The sequence below is a fragment of the Centruroides vittatus genome, unplaced genomic scaffold (genome assembly GCF_030686945.1).
Source record: "Centruroides vittatus isolate TY-2023 unplaced genomic scaffold, ASM3068694v2 contig_846, whole genome shotgun sequence".
NCBI lineage: Eukaryota > Metazoa > Arthropoda > Arachnida > Scorpiones > Buthidae > Centruroides > Centruroides vittatus.
This window is the reverse complement of record NW_027122551.1, coordinates 1121645-1137294: the sequence shown is the minus strand read 5'-3', so window position 1 is coordinate 1137294 and position 15650 is coordinate 1121645. Positions and strand designations below refer to the sequence as shown.

The 15650-nt window shown below is 32.1% G+C and overlaps 1 protein-coding gene across 1 annotated transcript in view; it reads left to right on the top strand.

The window, feature by feature from the left end:
- LOC136982483 (arginine-glutamic acid dipeptide repeats protein-like) overlaps positions 1-15650 on the top strand; it is a 47614-nt gene that overhangs the window by 22343 nt on the left and 9621 nt on the right. The window contains 5 exon segments of the mRNA XM_067278977.1: positions 7351-7449; positions 7568-7648; positions 9743-9908; positions 12583-12675; positions 12742-12944. Coding sequence (XP_067135078.1) covers positions 7351-7449; positions 7568-7648; positions 9743-9908; positions 12583-12675; positions 12742-12944 — 642 coding nt within the window.

Below are 15650 nucleotides of genomic sequence, written 5' to 3'. Positions count from 1 at the left end.
AAATTTGAGGAAACTCCTCACTGAGCTCAGAAATCGTGAACAGATGCTTTTCTCACACCAATTGATCCACTTTGTCCATCAAATCATCGGTCATAACACAGTTCCTTCCTTGACCGCCCTCATCATGAATGTTGTCATGTCCTTGTTTGAATTTCCTGCACCATTCATGCATGCGTCTGTAGCTCATGAGGTTCTCACCATACACATTACACATCCTTTGGTGAATTTCACCTCCATTCAGCCCTTCAGTTTGTAGAAATCGAATTACTTAGTTTGTACTTCATAGTTGGTGAGAGACTGGATTGGTGGCATCATGTCATCATGTTTACGTGTTTACTGCAGAGTAGCAAATGTCTAAAATAGCTTGGCACAATGCTAAGTGGTGAGGGACTATACTACTCACTAGGTGTGCACCTTTCCCTGTCTCATGGGCTTCCAAACTTTTTTTTCATGCATTAATGGAGGTTGAAAAAAATAGCCCTCGTACATAAGCATAAAATCAAATAAAATCAAAATCAAATATATTTCTCTGTGCCAACCGTCTTCTAATGTATCTGCTTTTTTTGTAAATCATTAGGTACACTTAGTATAGAAATGTATTAAAAATAATTTTGTTTTGAAAACACAAATGTGCCATTGTTCCCTATTTTTTCTGTTCTTATTTTTGATAATTTATTAAATATTAATGCAATTAAAGAAAGATATAACAATAAGTATACAGGACATTTTATGCTATTTAGTTTTTGTAATTCTTTGTGTAAGTCAGTAAATCTAAATATAGATATACAACTGCAGCATAATATGACAATTTGCTTTTGAATATGATGCAAATAAAACTGTTACAACTTTTTGTATCATTTTTATTTATCAATATTTTGCACTAAATTTAGTATTTGATATCAAAACTATGTTTATGTTATTTACATTAACTTTCTTTACATGTTCTTTGTATAAATGATTAGACATATTTTTTAAATTTTCTTGCTAATTTCAGGCCTCCCACTCAATCACTTTTAACTATCTAGCAACAAAGTGAAATGTATATCATTCATCATATTCATCCATGTTAGAAATTTCTGCTGGAAACAAAGAAAATTAAACTGTTCTTTTGATCTTTACAGATTATCGATTAAAAATTAATCATATATGGTAATTTATGATTAACTTTATGATTATTATAGTAAACTGATAATGATGAAATCATTATCAGTTTACCATAATAATCATAAAATTAATCATAAATTACCAAGAATGTAAACTGATAATGATCTCATCATTATGAGTTTCATCATTATTATCATTATTAATTTTATGATTATTATGGTAAACTGATGATGATGAAATCATCATCAGTTTACATTCTTGTTTTTATTCTTTTGAGTACGAGACATACCTTTGTTGTTGTTCAGTATAAAAAGTACCAGAAACTTAATTAACCCAAGGCAACAATGATGCTGAATATTTCCAAATGAGAGGAAGACTTGATTAACTAACTTGCTTTTCTTAGGATGAGACACTGGGAGGTAGTTACGGGCTGCACTCAAAGGTATAGCCCCGAAACTAGAAACGGAAAGAAGAGGATAGTCGTTTATAAGAGGCTAGAATGAAGGGGAAATAAAGTGCGATAGGATAGTGGAAAAGAGTTCAAGGGATGCATGGGCACCCGCACCGCATTTATTTAAGAGAAAACACAATACATACAAATTGAAGTATATGTACAAAACAGGTAATACAGAAAGTAAATGGTGCGACAATAGGGTTACTTATAGACTAGAAATTTACAATTAACAAGTATGCTAGCAGATGGATATTGCATTGCAGAGAGCATGACGATGAATGCTTGGTGATGAGTTTCACAATGCTAGAATTACAAGCACCCAGGAGGAGGAAGGAGACTATAATACAGTAGCCGATGCCAATGTACAGCGGCAACAACAAATTTCAGACCAGATACCGAAGTGTCTGTATAGAGTAGAACAAAGAGTAAAACCGAAAAATACATTTTATATATATACAAATAGAGAAAGTAGTTGGACGAATTGACTGTGCACAACAGATGATACCAGAGAATAGGATTAGTTGAGAATTTTGATGTTTGATGCAAAATTCTTGAGGGCTTTGAAGATATTTCTGTTGCTTACCATTGTTTTTCTGTGGTGTGGCCAAAGTTCATTCTCTTTATGGATTGTATTTGTCAGTTTTTTCCTCTGTGGCTTGTAGGTTGGACAGTTCCAGATGACATGTTCAGGAGCCTCTTCTTCGTGTAGATTGCATGGGCACTTCCTGTTTCTTATGCAGGAACCTCTTGAGGTAACTGTGGATGTTCCCATGTCCAGTTAACAGTTGGGTGGTGCTGAACATTGTTATGAGGTGTTTGTAGTTGCTTGCTTCCCAAACATCAGGAATGAACCTGTAGGTCAACCTGCCAGTAGAACTGGTATCCCAGCAAGTCTGCCAGGTCTTCCAAGTGTGGTCTCAGATGCACTTCCTAAGCCAGGTGATTGGGGTGTAGTCGAAAGAGTGGCATTGTGTCCAAATAGGTGCAGAGCGGGCTAGAAAGTCAGCACTTTCATTGCCCTGGACACCTGAGTGCCCTCTCACCCAAGAGAACCGGATGCTAGTGCTGTCTTGAAGGGATAGAAGAAGGTTGACACTTTCATGAATAAGAGTCTGTTTGGTATTGAGCTTTCTGAGTTGCAGCAGGGCAAGCCTACTGTCACTAAGAATTGTGACCCTTTTTATGTTGTGGGTCGTCTTATTGTTGGAAATCCAGAGAAGTCTCTGGCCATTCATAAGGCCAGAATGAATGGCTTTCTGAATGGCCAGAGACTCAGCCTGGTTGGCCGTGCAGTGGCTGGCCAACCCATAATGGGCCTGATGGATATTAGTGTTGTCGTTCATCACTACCATGGCACATCCCACTCCATGCTCTGACTTTGAGCCGTCAGTATAAATACATAGGCCAGTGGGGGGGACCACCCAGTGCCACCAAGGGAGAACAATTCATCGAATGAAGTCCTAGGGTTATAGATGATATGCTGATGATTATGGTCTAATTTAAAGTTCCTGAGGTGATCACAGATGTTTTTGGCTGCTGTACTTACATCTATTTGCTTCATGACATTATTGAAGTTGTTAGAGACAATGAATTTTGGAGGGAGCTTAAAAAATGTGTCTCACTTCCATTACCAATATTAGTCTACTTTTAATAAAAAAGTTTATTTATACGGTGGTGCTAGCAGCTCATTTAGAGGCAATACTTGAAGAAAGTTTGTTTAACAAAGAAAATAAAACATTGGACTTGCTTTTTTATTGACAGTGGATAATATATTTTTGTAATAGATTACACTAAGTTTATTAAATTGTTCCTTAATTTATTTTTGATTAAATTTTTTTACATTTTAGTAATAATTTTACAAAATTAATTTTTTTGTTACATAAACTTATGCCTATGACATAGATTTGTTACCTAAACCAATGTCATTTTATCTCCATGGTTTATATTTTAGAAAATTAGTCATAAAAATGACATGCAAAATTCTTTGTACACATTAAATTATAATGAGAGAACAAACAGTTCTAGTGAGAAGCAGCTTCAGATCACAATCAAATATCGGTTTTGAAAAGTAACAATGTTACTTTACAATGCACGTTTTTTTATGGGAAGAGCTACAGCAGAAGAAATATATCACAAGTTGCAGGGAGTAGTTGAAAAAGTGGACTTCACTTGAAGTTTTTTTCAGCCAAAAGCACAAACAAGAAGCCATAGTTGTGGTGATGCCTCAAAAGTGTTTCCACTGAGATGAGTGGGAGCTGTTGCAGCTTGAAAAAGTGACCAAGAAAAGCAGAGAGACTAAAACTGATGAGTAATGGAAACAGTTTTTCAACATGAAATTGTGAAGTTGTAACACTACAAAAATTGAGAAAGCATCTCTAACACTTATGGCAATGCTAATGTTGAAAGAAGGTTTCCTAGTGCTTTCAGAGGAACATGCATCCATTTCTGAGAAGTTATTAAATGCCATTATCAGTGTTGTGGAGTCAGATGTTTTAGGGAGTTAGTCAGTAAAATTCATCAGGCTGGTGACTGACCTTGAATTTTACTATTGGTAAAATGTAAACTATGAAAATACTTTTTAATTAGTATCTACAGAAATTTGTTAGAAAATGGACTCTGATAAATTTAGATATCAAAAAGATATTTTTTCCAAAATTCGTATTTGAAAATTCTTCTATATACTTGAGTTTAGTCAATTGTTGGTTAAGGCTACAGAATGGAAATAGTACCCATAGTAGCCAGAACAGGAGAAACTATTTTACAGGCCAATTTATAATGTCATTTATCAAATTGTTGTGTTTTGCATTTTATTGTATTTAGTTTTTTCTTTAAAATGATAAAACATTGATTTAAATTTAATTATTTGTTTATCAAAGTGGAATTCTTTTGGTTGATTAAGATGTAGTGTTTCTTTATGTAGTGTTTGAAAGTTTTTCCAAGGTAAATTCATTACGCTAAAAATTATGGTGAGAATCAAAAAATAGATAACTTTTTATAGAGAAATTTTAGATAAAAATATTCAGATACCCAGTGGTATTTTCTTATAAAAGGAAACATAGTGTGATATTTTAAAAAAGGGAAAAGGCTGGAGTTGGCCAGCATGGTGGAGTTGGTAAACAAATAGTCTTGGACACTTTTTTTCTGTCATAATGGTTTTGTAACAAGAAGACTCATCTCATACAAGTCACAGAAAAACTGTTCAGTCTGGTAAAGACAGTCAGGAAGTCATTCATACATGAATTTCTAGAAGATAAAAGGGAAAGGGACATACAAAATAAACAAGAGGAGGAGACATTAAGAAATGAACACAAAGAAAAGGAAAAAGACTACAAAATAAAAGAAAACATATAAAGCAGGAACAAACATTAAAAGAGAAGAGAATTGAGGTTAAGAGAATACAGAAGTTAGCAAATGCATTGGTTACTCAGTCCAAGAAAAAATTAAAGAAAGCTGTGAAATCAAAGAATTTTGAGCATGTAAAAGTGGCAAAAAAATCTTTAAAAGGCAGTTTTTAGTGGTTCCCAAAGTGTGTGCTGCGGTACACACTTTGGGAACCACTGGATTAGTTAATAAAAAGCTGCATTTTAAAGGTTTTTTTTTTGGTTAATGTTTGATTATTATTTAACTGCAGTTTGAGAAGAGTGTAAATATGTAAAAGTTGCACAAGCAATATTATGAAAGGCAACTGCTAGATAGGAAGAAGACTAGAGTCACTGCAAATGACTATTGAATAGACATCATTTCTTAACAAAAGATTCAAAAAGTAATTATTGAATACTTCTTATTACTACACTTGTTATTGAATACACAGTGCGGCAATTAAATTCCGGGACTGAAGCTATATCTCAGCAACAGTAGCAACATCTGTTTAAATTTTATGTCATATGAAGTTTGGACATATATGAACATAACCTAAAGCTTTTATTTAAATCGGTTGACATTTATCATTGTTTTTGATATTTTGTTTATCAGTTTATTTTGTTACATGTCGGAAAACAATAACGGAACAACGTGCTGTTATTAAATTTCACGCTAAACTTGGCACAAGTGCCACAGAAACGTTCAAAATGATGCAAAAAGTGTATGGAAGTGAGTGTTTATCACGGTCAAAGACTTTTGAGTGGCACAAGCAATTTTTGGAAGGCAGACAATCACTGGAGGACGACAAACGTGTGGGAAGGCCAATAACAATTCGAACAGCAGATTCGATTCAAAAAGTGCAAGAATTTGTATCCAACAATCGCATTGCGACACTGAGAATGATGGAACAGGCATTAAACATTAACAAAGAGACAATACGACAAATTCTTAAAGAAGATTTGGGCAAAACAAAAGTCTGTGCTAAATTTGTTCCGCACACACTAACCCAAGAGCAAAAATTGATGAGACTAGAACATTCCAGAGAGATTGTACGAGCAGCGAATAACAGCTCAACCTTCCTCAAATCAATTGTTACTGATGACGAGACCTGGTGTTTTCAATATGACCCACAAACAAAACGTCAAAGTGCCGAATGGAAGTCAAAATCATCACTTCAAGCCAAGAAAACACGAAAAGTTCCATCAAAAATCAAGACGATGTTCATTGTTTTCTTCGATAGCAAAGGCATCATCCACCGTGAGTTCGTCCCACAGGGTCAAACAGTTACTGTTGCTTTCTACTTGGGAGTTTTACAACGATTAATGAGAAGAATTCGTCGAATTCGACCAGAATATCGCAATTCTGATGACTGGTGTTTGTTACACGATAGTGCACCGAGTCACACATCATTGATTGTTCGTCAATTTTTGGCACGAAATCAAGTCTGTGTGTTGAATCATTCGCTGTATTCCCCCGATTTAGCACCATGTGACTTCTCTTTATTTCTAAAAATGAAAATGAAGTTGAAAGGATGCATTTTTAATGATATTGAAACCATCCAAAGAGAGTCTACGCGCATATTAGAGGCAATACCGAAAATTGAGCTTGAGCAGGCATTTGAATCACTATTGAATCGCTGTAAAAAGTGTATTGAAGCAGGAGGAGAGTATTTTGAATAATTTAATAAAAGGATTTGAATAAAATTGTTTTGTTTCATTTTTATAGATCCAGTCCCGGAATATAATTGCCGCACTGTGTACATTTAGCTTCTGTTTTGTCAGAGTTACTTCGTGAACAGAGTGCAATATAAATGCAAGCTGTTGTCATAAAATGGATGAGTGTAGTGGCAAATAAAGCTTATGAAAACATGTTTGAATAAAAAACTAAAATGGAGACTCCTTTTAGTTTTTTTTGCTTTTTTTTAACCCTCGTATAGAGTGGGAGACCTGTAATTCAGATAATGATAACTTAAAAATATGAAATTGGTAATAGAGTTGGTAAAATTTTATTCTACAAAATGGATTTGACAATTATTTTTGATTAATATATACTTCATTCATAAATAGCTTAGTAATTTATTTAAATTAGATTAGTTGTTGCTTTAAAAGATGATTTAAGAAATATAATTGTAGTTTTTGATTAATAAAATTTTCTAAAAATTATATTCATTAATTAATAAAATATTTATCCAGTTTATAAATCTTTATATAGCTGCACAAATATTTTAAACATATATATAAATATACCACAATGATTCACTCTAATATTATCATTTCTATTACTTTATTCAATTGAAAAACTTTTTTCATTGCTGTAAATCAAATTTCCTCTGAAAAGTGTTTTACAATAATGAAATATTTTGTAACTACTATAATCTAACTTTAAAAATTATCTATAAACAGCTACACTATATTGGTATGTTATACACTTAGCTACATACAAGCAGCTACGATACTGGTCAAGCTCTTCAAGCTCTTGTGAAGAATCCAATTCCTCCTGGAATAGACAAAAAGTGGACAGAAGAAGAACAAGTTAGTTTTTTTTTAATATAAATCTTTAAATTTAATTATTTTTTTATTATAAAGTAATGGTGTTTATATAAATTTTTAATAAATAATATGCAAATAAATTAATGTTTATGTAATTCAGAAACGATTTGTAAAAGGACTTCGGCAGTTTGGAAAAAATTTTTTCAGAATTCGCAAAGAATTGCTACCACATAAGGAAACAGTATGTATTATAATTTTTTGAAATATTTTGTGAAATTTATTTATACTAATTTTATACTAAAATAAAGTAGTGAAATTATAGACTATTTTTTCTAATTATAACATTTTGTATGGAAATTCCATCAGTTATCTGCCAATTTTGTTTCAATTACAAACTCATCAAGTAGCTTTTTTCCCCTTATTCTTATCTAGAGTCATAAAGAGTATTTTTATAAAATATGACGAATCTTTTGTGTGTCAGAGATACATATTGCCATCAGGTTTTTTTTCCAAAACTACTAAAGACAAACGTAAGTTGCATCTGTGTTCTCTGGTTTATTTTCTTCACATCAATTCACTTCAGGGTTTTTGATTATCGTATAAAACCAGGTAATGAATACAAAAACTAGAAAGCATATCTTAAAAAGACAATATTTACAAATGACATGTGTGATATATTATATAGTTTCAAGCAGGACTTGGCATTTTCTATCTTAGTATGCAAGCTTTTAGCATATGCAGATTATTATATTGACATAATACATTAATAGATTTTGTGCAAACAACCATAAATTATTAGTCACAACCAGCTACCGTATACTATAAGTACATACCACAGATGCTAAATTCCTAAAGTAAACATTATCTAAATAGTAGCCTAATAAGACAAAATTTTGTCATTCTTAACTTGAAATTATTTCCTTAACTCAGAAGGTACTTGCAAAACATTGATTTTACAAAGTAAAATCAATGTTTTGCTCATATCAGAGCTAGTGAGTGAACCAGTTCTTCAAGCTGTTCTTTTTGATCCATGCAGTCTTGTTCAGATCATGACACAAAATATATTGCAATCAATGTGACAAATATTTCTAAAGACACATACCGCAGATGTCTTTAGAATAGTTTGAATTTTCTTGATATAAATATTGCATCAATGACAGACTATTGTTGAAACATTTCATTTAGGAATCAGCAAGGTATTTTGTGTATGTTTTGTTTTCTTTGTTTTCTATCATTGTTTTTTCTGTGATTATGGCTCACTCTACACATCAACTAGACATTACATTCACTGATAATACAACTTCACAAGCGGCCGGATGGCCGAGCGGTCAAGGTTAGCAGCCTGCCGCCCTGGGGGACCCGGGATCGAATCCGGACAGGTCGAAAAATCCCCAGGAATTTTTCGGGGGGTGGTCCGTCCGGATATGTCGGTCCCCGTCCCTCACCACCCGGCCGCTCCATTGTGGGTCTGGCCGAACCCATAATGGGCTTGCTATAAGAGGCCCTCTTAGTGCCCACAGGGCAGAAAGAGTTACCAAAAAAAAAAAAAATACAACTTCACATATGTCATAGACATAGCCATTTCAAAAACTCACAATATGAAATATATACACCAAAAATTTAGTAAATACTCAGAAAACACCCAAGAAATAAAGCATCTGTGAAGAATGGATAATGTAATTGGTTCCTTATAAGCCTGTAATCAATGAATCAATCAATTTATTAATTCCTTTAAGAGTTATATTCTCCTCCATTCCAGGAGTTCTAGTAGGTCAGAAAATTCTTAAATACAAATATTTACATAAAACAGTTTTTTTTCATACTATACTATGATCTTGGTATCAATAGCACACAATCCATTGATCATTACATTGACATAATAATAAATTTCTCTTATTTTATTGTTATGGAAATGAATTTGCAACATAATCAAATAAAATATTTACACTTGTTGATTAATCAAAGTTTAAACAGCTTTGATAATGTAATTATCCTAGTAAAATTCTAAGATTGTAGACAATAATATTTATCATCATTAAAAATCATTAATAAATCTTAAAATTAACTAGATGAATTAATATGATATGCACAGTTTATTAAATTATAAAATTCATTATCAAAATCTGTGGAGGAACATTTTAAATAATATTTTTATTAATACTTCAAATTATCATCATCAGAATATTTTGATAACATAATTTGCAAATTTGTTATAATCTAATATTTTAAACTATACACCTGAATATCAATTACAAGTATTCTAAGCAAATGACTAGTGAGCTAACTTATGTAAATTATTGAATAAAATAAACTTAGGTAATGTTTTTCATTTTAGTCTGACTTGATTGAATTTTATTATCTGTGGAAAAAAACTCCTGCCGCTGCAACTTCTCGGCCACACCGACGGCATCGACGACAAAATGCTTTACGCAGAATCAGACAACCTAATCGTTCAAATAGACAAACATCAAATGATTATACAAGTATTTTGAAAACTCCAAGTATGTTTTTATTTACCTATTATTTAAACCATAAATTATACAATTAATACATTCCTAATAATTAATTTTACTATATTTAATTTCCCTAAAATCAAGAAGTAAAGTTTCTGCTTGATTACTGAGAATAAGTCTAGCCAAAGTTTAATTAAAATATTTGAACTATATACACATAGCTAAATTATTTGATTAATTTGAAAACATATTTTTGAAAGTTTATTTTTATAATTTGTTAACTTAATTATGTTTAACTTGTAGATTAGTAGTTTAAATGGGTTAATTTGCATATATATGAATTCATGTTTAAAAACTTAATCTATTTTACTATAAAGTATAACTATTTAATGTTAGTTCTTCTTGACTGCCTTCAGCAATCCAACCCAACATTTCACATATTTGTGTTGCAATGTATAATAATAATTAAAATAATATTGGTTCTATACAGGGTTTGGACATAAACATTACACCAGGTTATATATTGCTACTACTACATAATAATTAAATGTAATTGTGCACTGGAGTATAAGAAACTTGAAGTAGGTTATTTGTTGATTTGAACATTGTGCACTCCTATGCCCAGCACCTTTGTATGAGGGCATAGTGCTGGGAAAATGGATGCAGTGTACCTTGCATCCATTAAACAATCATTGAATGGGTAATCGCAGAATTATCCAATTGATTTGTAGAAGTAAAGTTGCATGCACATCATCTATTGTACTTAATTAATAATTATTATTGCCTTACTGTCCTTATTCAATTTATTATGTATTTGTCAACATGGACAGTAATTATTAACAGGACAATTATACTGGTGTTAAGCATTTACACAAGAATGTTTTCTCTGAAAAGATTTCCTCATTCTTGTGTAAATGCTTATCACCAGTATAATTGTCCTGTTAATAATTACTGTCCATGTTGACAAATATATAATAAACATCTATTGTACTGCTTATCATGATCTCAATCCATTGTTGCTAATGCTTGGATTAGGCCTTTTCCTGAGTAATGTGGAATACAGAATGGCATCTTGTTGTCTTTAGTGACGAATTTATTATTGCATACACATAATAAAGCAACATGGTGAACAGGATAATTAATGCTACTATGTTGAATGGCATACTGACAAACATAGGGCATTATATTTTGGGAATTGTGTCCAGACTGGTAGGTATTAGATTGGCCAAAAAGTTCATTCAGTTTTTTTCTGTAAGATGACTCTAGTGGCACTTAATTGTCTTTAACTTCACTGAAAACAATAATATTAAATTGTATTGTGACAGCTGTCATATCAGCATTCATTTAAAAAACTTGACTATACAAAAATTCATGAATTTTGACATTTTAATATTGGAGATGGAAGAAGAAAAATTTGTGCAGTGTCTGGAGAAGGTACTGTGATTGACCAAATGTTTCAAAAGTGATTTGAGAGGTTTATGCTGGAAGTTTCTCACTGCTAGGTAGACCAGTTGAAGTTCATCACAATCAAATCAAGACATTGAGAACAATCAAAGTGATTAGCATAATTTAAGTGAAGAAACCTTATTGACTGTATTTCTGTACGTAATTCTCTACCTAAACAAAATGAAAATAAATTCTGACAGGCAATGAAAAATGTATATTTTACAATAATATGGAATGGAAGAGATTGTGGAGAAAGCAAAATGAACCACACCAACTGTACCAAAGGCTGGTCTACATGCAAAGATGATGATGCATATATAGTGGGGTTGGAAAGAAATCTTATCTTAAAGGAATATATAAGAAATATATAAGATGCCATCAAATACCAGAAAATTTGATAAACACTTTTAATTTCAATGTCAGAAATTCTAATGTGTAAAGAATTAATCTTTTCATATAAAATTCTATAAATTTTTTTTTAACAAAAAGACAGCTATATTGAAGAATTTTGAAAGAAGTTATCATTGCTATCTATCTATCTATCTCCTTCTCAGCACTGTTTAAATCAATTAATAAACAAACACACCTGTTTTATATTCGCTGAGCTGAAGTTATCATCATCAATTTTCAGCAGTTTTTGTTCCAGGCCTAGGTCAGTTATAGTTTACTTACTTATGTATTTTTCCTAAGACATTGCAAACATATGAGAAGAGAAAATTCTGAAAATAATTACTGAACAATGCTTTCTGATTGGCTCTATTAAAATGGAAGCTATCAGAAGAAATTGGTAATAAGAATGTGTCTTATGTTTTGAAAACAGATAATATCACAAGTTTCTGGTAACTATAATATTGGAGACTACTATGTCATTTCCTATGAGACATTTGTGAATCCCAGCCCCAGAACTCTACAACTCACAGAAGGTAGAGAAATGCATTTCTAAAAGAGGAACAAATTCATACCAGTGTGGCCATAGAACACTGAGCAGAAAAATAGCTTTTTTTGTTCTGGAATTGTATTTACCTTTCTTGATGTTGCAGTTTTAATTGCAGTGAGTGCAGTTAAATAAAAATTGATTTTTTATTTTATTTCTTCTGTTATCATTGATGGATTTTTTGTATTGTTAAAATGGACAACTTTCAGTTTGTATTTGTAATAGTGAAATACTAAATGTATTTATACTCTATTTTTAATAGCAAGATTCTACATTTGTAATTAGATTTACATTAGTTAAATCTATTTTTATATATTAATTTCAAATTTAATACTTATATAGTTGAAGTTAGTTCTGGTAGCGAAGAAGAAGAATCAGATGATTCAGACTCTAGGGATGTTTCAACATATTCCTGCCATTATTGTTATACAACAGGTTTGTAATTTTTTAAATTTACTATTTATTATAATATTTCCAATTATTACAAGTTTTTGTTTTCAGCTTCTAAGGAATGGCATCACATGGGAAAAGAAAATGCTCTTCTGTGCACAGAATGCCATTCTTTTCATAAGAAGTTAGAAAATATATGTCCTCCAGTTGAATTGCAAGATTCAACTAGTTTTATGTTTAAATCAGTTGAAGAAGAATTGATGAATAATTCAGTCACTAATCAACACACTATGCAAACTAGAAGAAATAAAGAGGTAAGTTATAAATTTGTTAATTTTTGTAAAGACCATAATTGCAATCTTGTTTTAAAGTTTTTGAAATTTCTGCTGCTGTTTCAATTCTTTATTAGTACAGTGGTACCTTGGTACTCGAACATACTCCGTTCCAGAAAGAGGTTCGAGTACCAATATGTTCGGACTCCAAATCATTTTTTCCCATTACAAATAATGTAAAATGGATTAATGCGTTCCAATCCCCAGTTGATTCGCTAGTATTTTTTTATTGTTTCTTTATTTTTTAAAATAGTCGATATTGTCGACTTAGCCATAGAATATTGGACAGCAAGATCCAAAACACGCACTCCATTTTCGTGTTTAGCAATGATTTCTTTTTTCAGTTCGATTGTTGTTCTCACTGTTTTCCTTTTCACTTGACCACTTTCACTTTTATTCTTCTTGGGACCCATGTTTAAGGGCTAATAAATCAAAAGAAAAGGATGCTAATCCAAAAAATATAGCACAGCGTAAGTTAATGTGCATACGAAACAATGACTGGTCTCGTAAAGACCAACAACTGCCGTATTATCGGGCTAGCAAATGGCTATAGTAATATTAATAATTTAAGATAATTTGGTAACTAGAGTTAGGCGTTAGGCGTCAATCTCTTGCTAAACTTTAATAATTAGAATTTTAATTAAATAATTTTAAATAAATTTAGGCCTAACTGGAACATGTCTCGTAACTGATGCCACCGCCGTGGCGTCAGGCGTCGACTTGGCGGGCTTTCCCGTTCGAGTACCAAAATTTTGTTCGGGAACAGGGGCATTTTTTTTTCGAAACTTTTGGTCGAGTACCGATTTGTTCGGGCTCCGAAACGTTCGAGTACCGAGGTATGACTGTATTTCATTGGCATGTTTATAGTCTTATATATGATATTTTAATTGAAAGGAGAACAGTATATTTTTCCATACAGAAATGTAGAGATTTAAATTTAAAATAATTTTCAAACTAATTTTTATCTTCATATATTTTTCCTGAAATTTTAATATATATAAATTAATTCTAATTGATTCTGTATGTTATGGACAAAGTGATTAATCGGGCATTATGAATAATGATCAAAAAGGGTGCACAGTGTGATAAATATTGATTAATTTATCAAATTGACTGGTCATTATGAATACTGCTATCACCTAGTCAGGCAAAGTGATGATAATAAGTTGAGGAGTGATCATCTGACATATGCTAGCCAATCGGCACTCAGTTGTGTGCGCGTATTGTGTTTAGTACCGAATTTTAAATTTGATTAAAAAATACTCCACTTATTTCATTTAGAAATATTTATTTTTTGTGAATTATTTCAAAGTACTATTAACTGATATTCTTGATTCTGATTGGCTGGCATATGTCGGATGATCACTCCTCAACATATCACCACTTTGCCTGACTAGGTGGTAACAGTTGGGCAAAGTGATAATACATTGAGGAGTAATGATAATGACTGGTCAATTTGATAAATTATTGAAATTTATTATCAGGTCAGTCCATAAGTTCATGCGTATTTTTATCTATAAAAAAAGCAGCAAAAAATTTTAATTAAATTTTATTTCAATCTATAATGTATTCACCATTATTTTGTACAATTTCTTGCCATATTGATGGTAGCTTTTTAATCCTGTCTTCGTAAAATGATTAGGTTTTGAATCAAAATATTCAGAAATAGCCTTTTTACATTGTTCCTATCCTCAAAAGTTTTCCCTTTTAATAAATTCTGCAAACTGCGAAAAAGATGATAATCACTGGGAGCAATATCTGGCGAATATGGTGGATGAGGTAAAATTTCCCAGTTGTAGCTTTCAAGTTTCTGTACAGTTATTTTTGCAGCGTGTGGTCTGGCATTGTTATGCTGCAAGAGAACCTGCTTTCTGTTCACTAATGACGGTCGATTTTTTTTCAATTTTTCATTTAAACACTCTAATTGCTCACAATACATTTGAGCTGTAATTGTTTGATTAGGTTCTAACAGCTCAAAGTGAATTACACCTGACATATCCCACCAAACAGACAAAAAGAATTTTTTTTGGATGCAACCCACTTTTTACAGTCAGTTTTGGCTACTTGTTGCGATCCATCCATTGTCTTTTCTCATCACATTATTATAGAGGATCCATTTTTCGTCTCCAGTAACCAGCCTACCAAGAAAAGGTTCTAAAGCAATACATGATAAAGAGACGTGCAAATGTTTACACGTTGTTGTCAGTTAGCTATTGACAGTTCATGTGGTATCCATTTTCCTAGCTTTGAAACTTTTCCGATTTGTTGTAGGTGTCTGTGAACAGTTCCATGGGATGAATTTAAACGTTCCACAATTTCATCAACTGTTAAAGATGGTTCTGCTTCAACTAGTGCAGAGAGAGCATCATCATCAAAGTCAATGGGTCTTCCAGTATGAGCCTTATCCTCCACACTAAAATCATTTTTTCTAAATCTTTCAAACCACTTCGGCGCAGTCCTTGCACTACAAGGTGACAATAATTAACCCGTACAAGTTTTTTGTATCGTAAATTTATTAAAGAAATGAAAATTAGCAAAACAACAGCATATAACAGTGACAATACTTTACGTATTAATCAGATATTCAGCCAGTTTCAAAGTGGACTCCTTTTGCTTTGATGCAGAGCCCCAAACACGTTTTGAAATTCTCAGCGATGGACCACACTCTTCTGGAGACAGTTTGTCTCA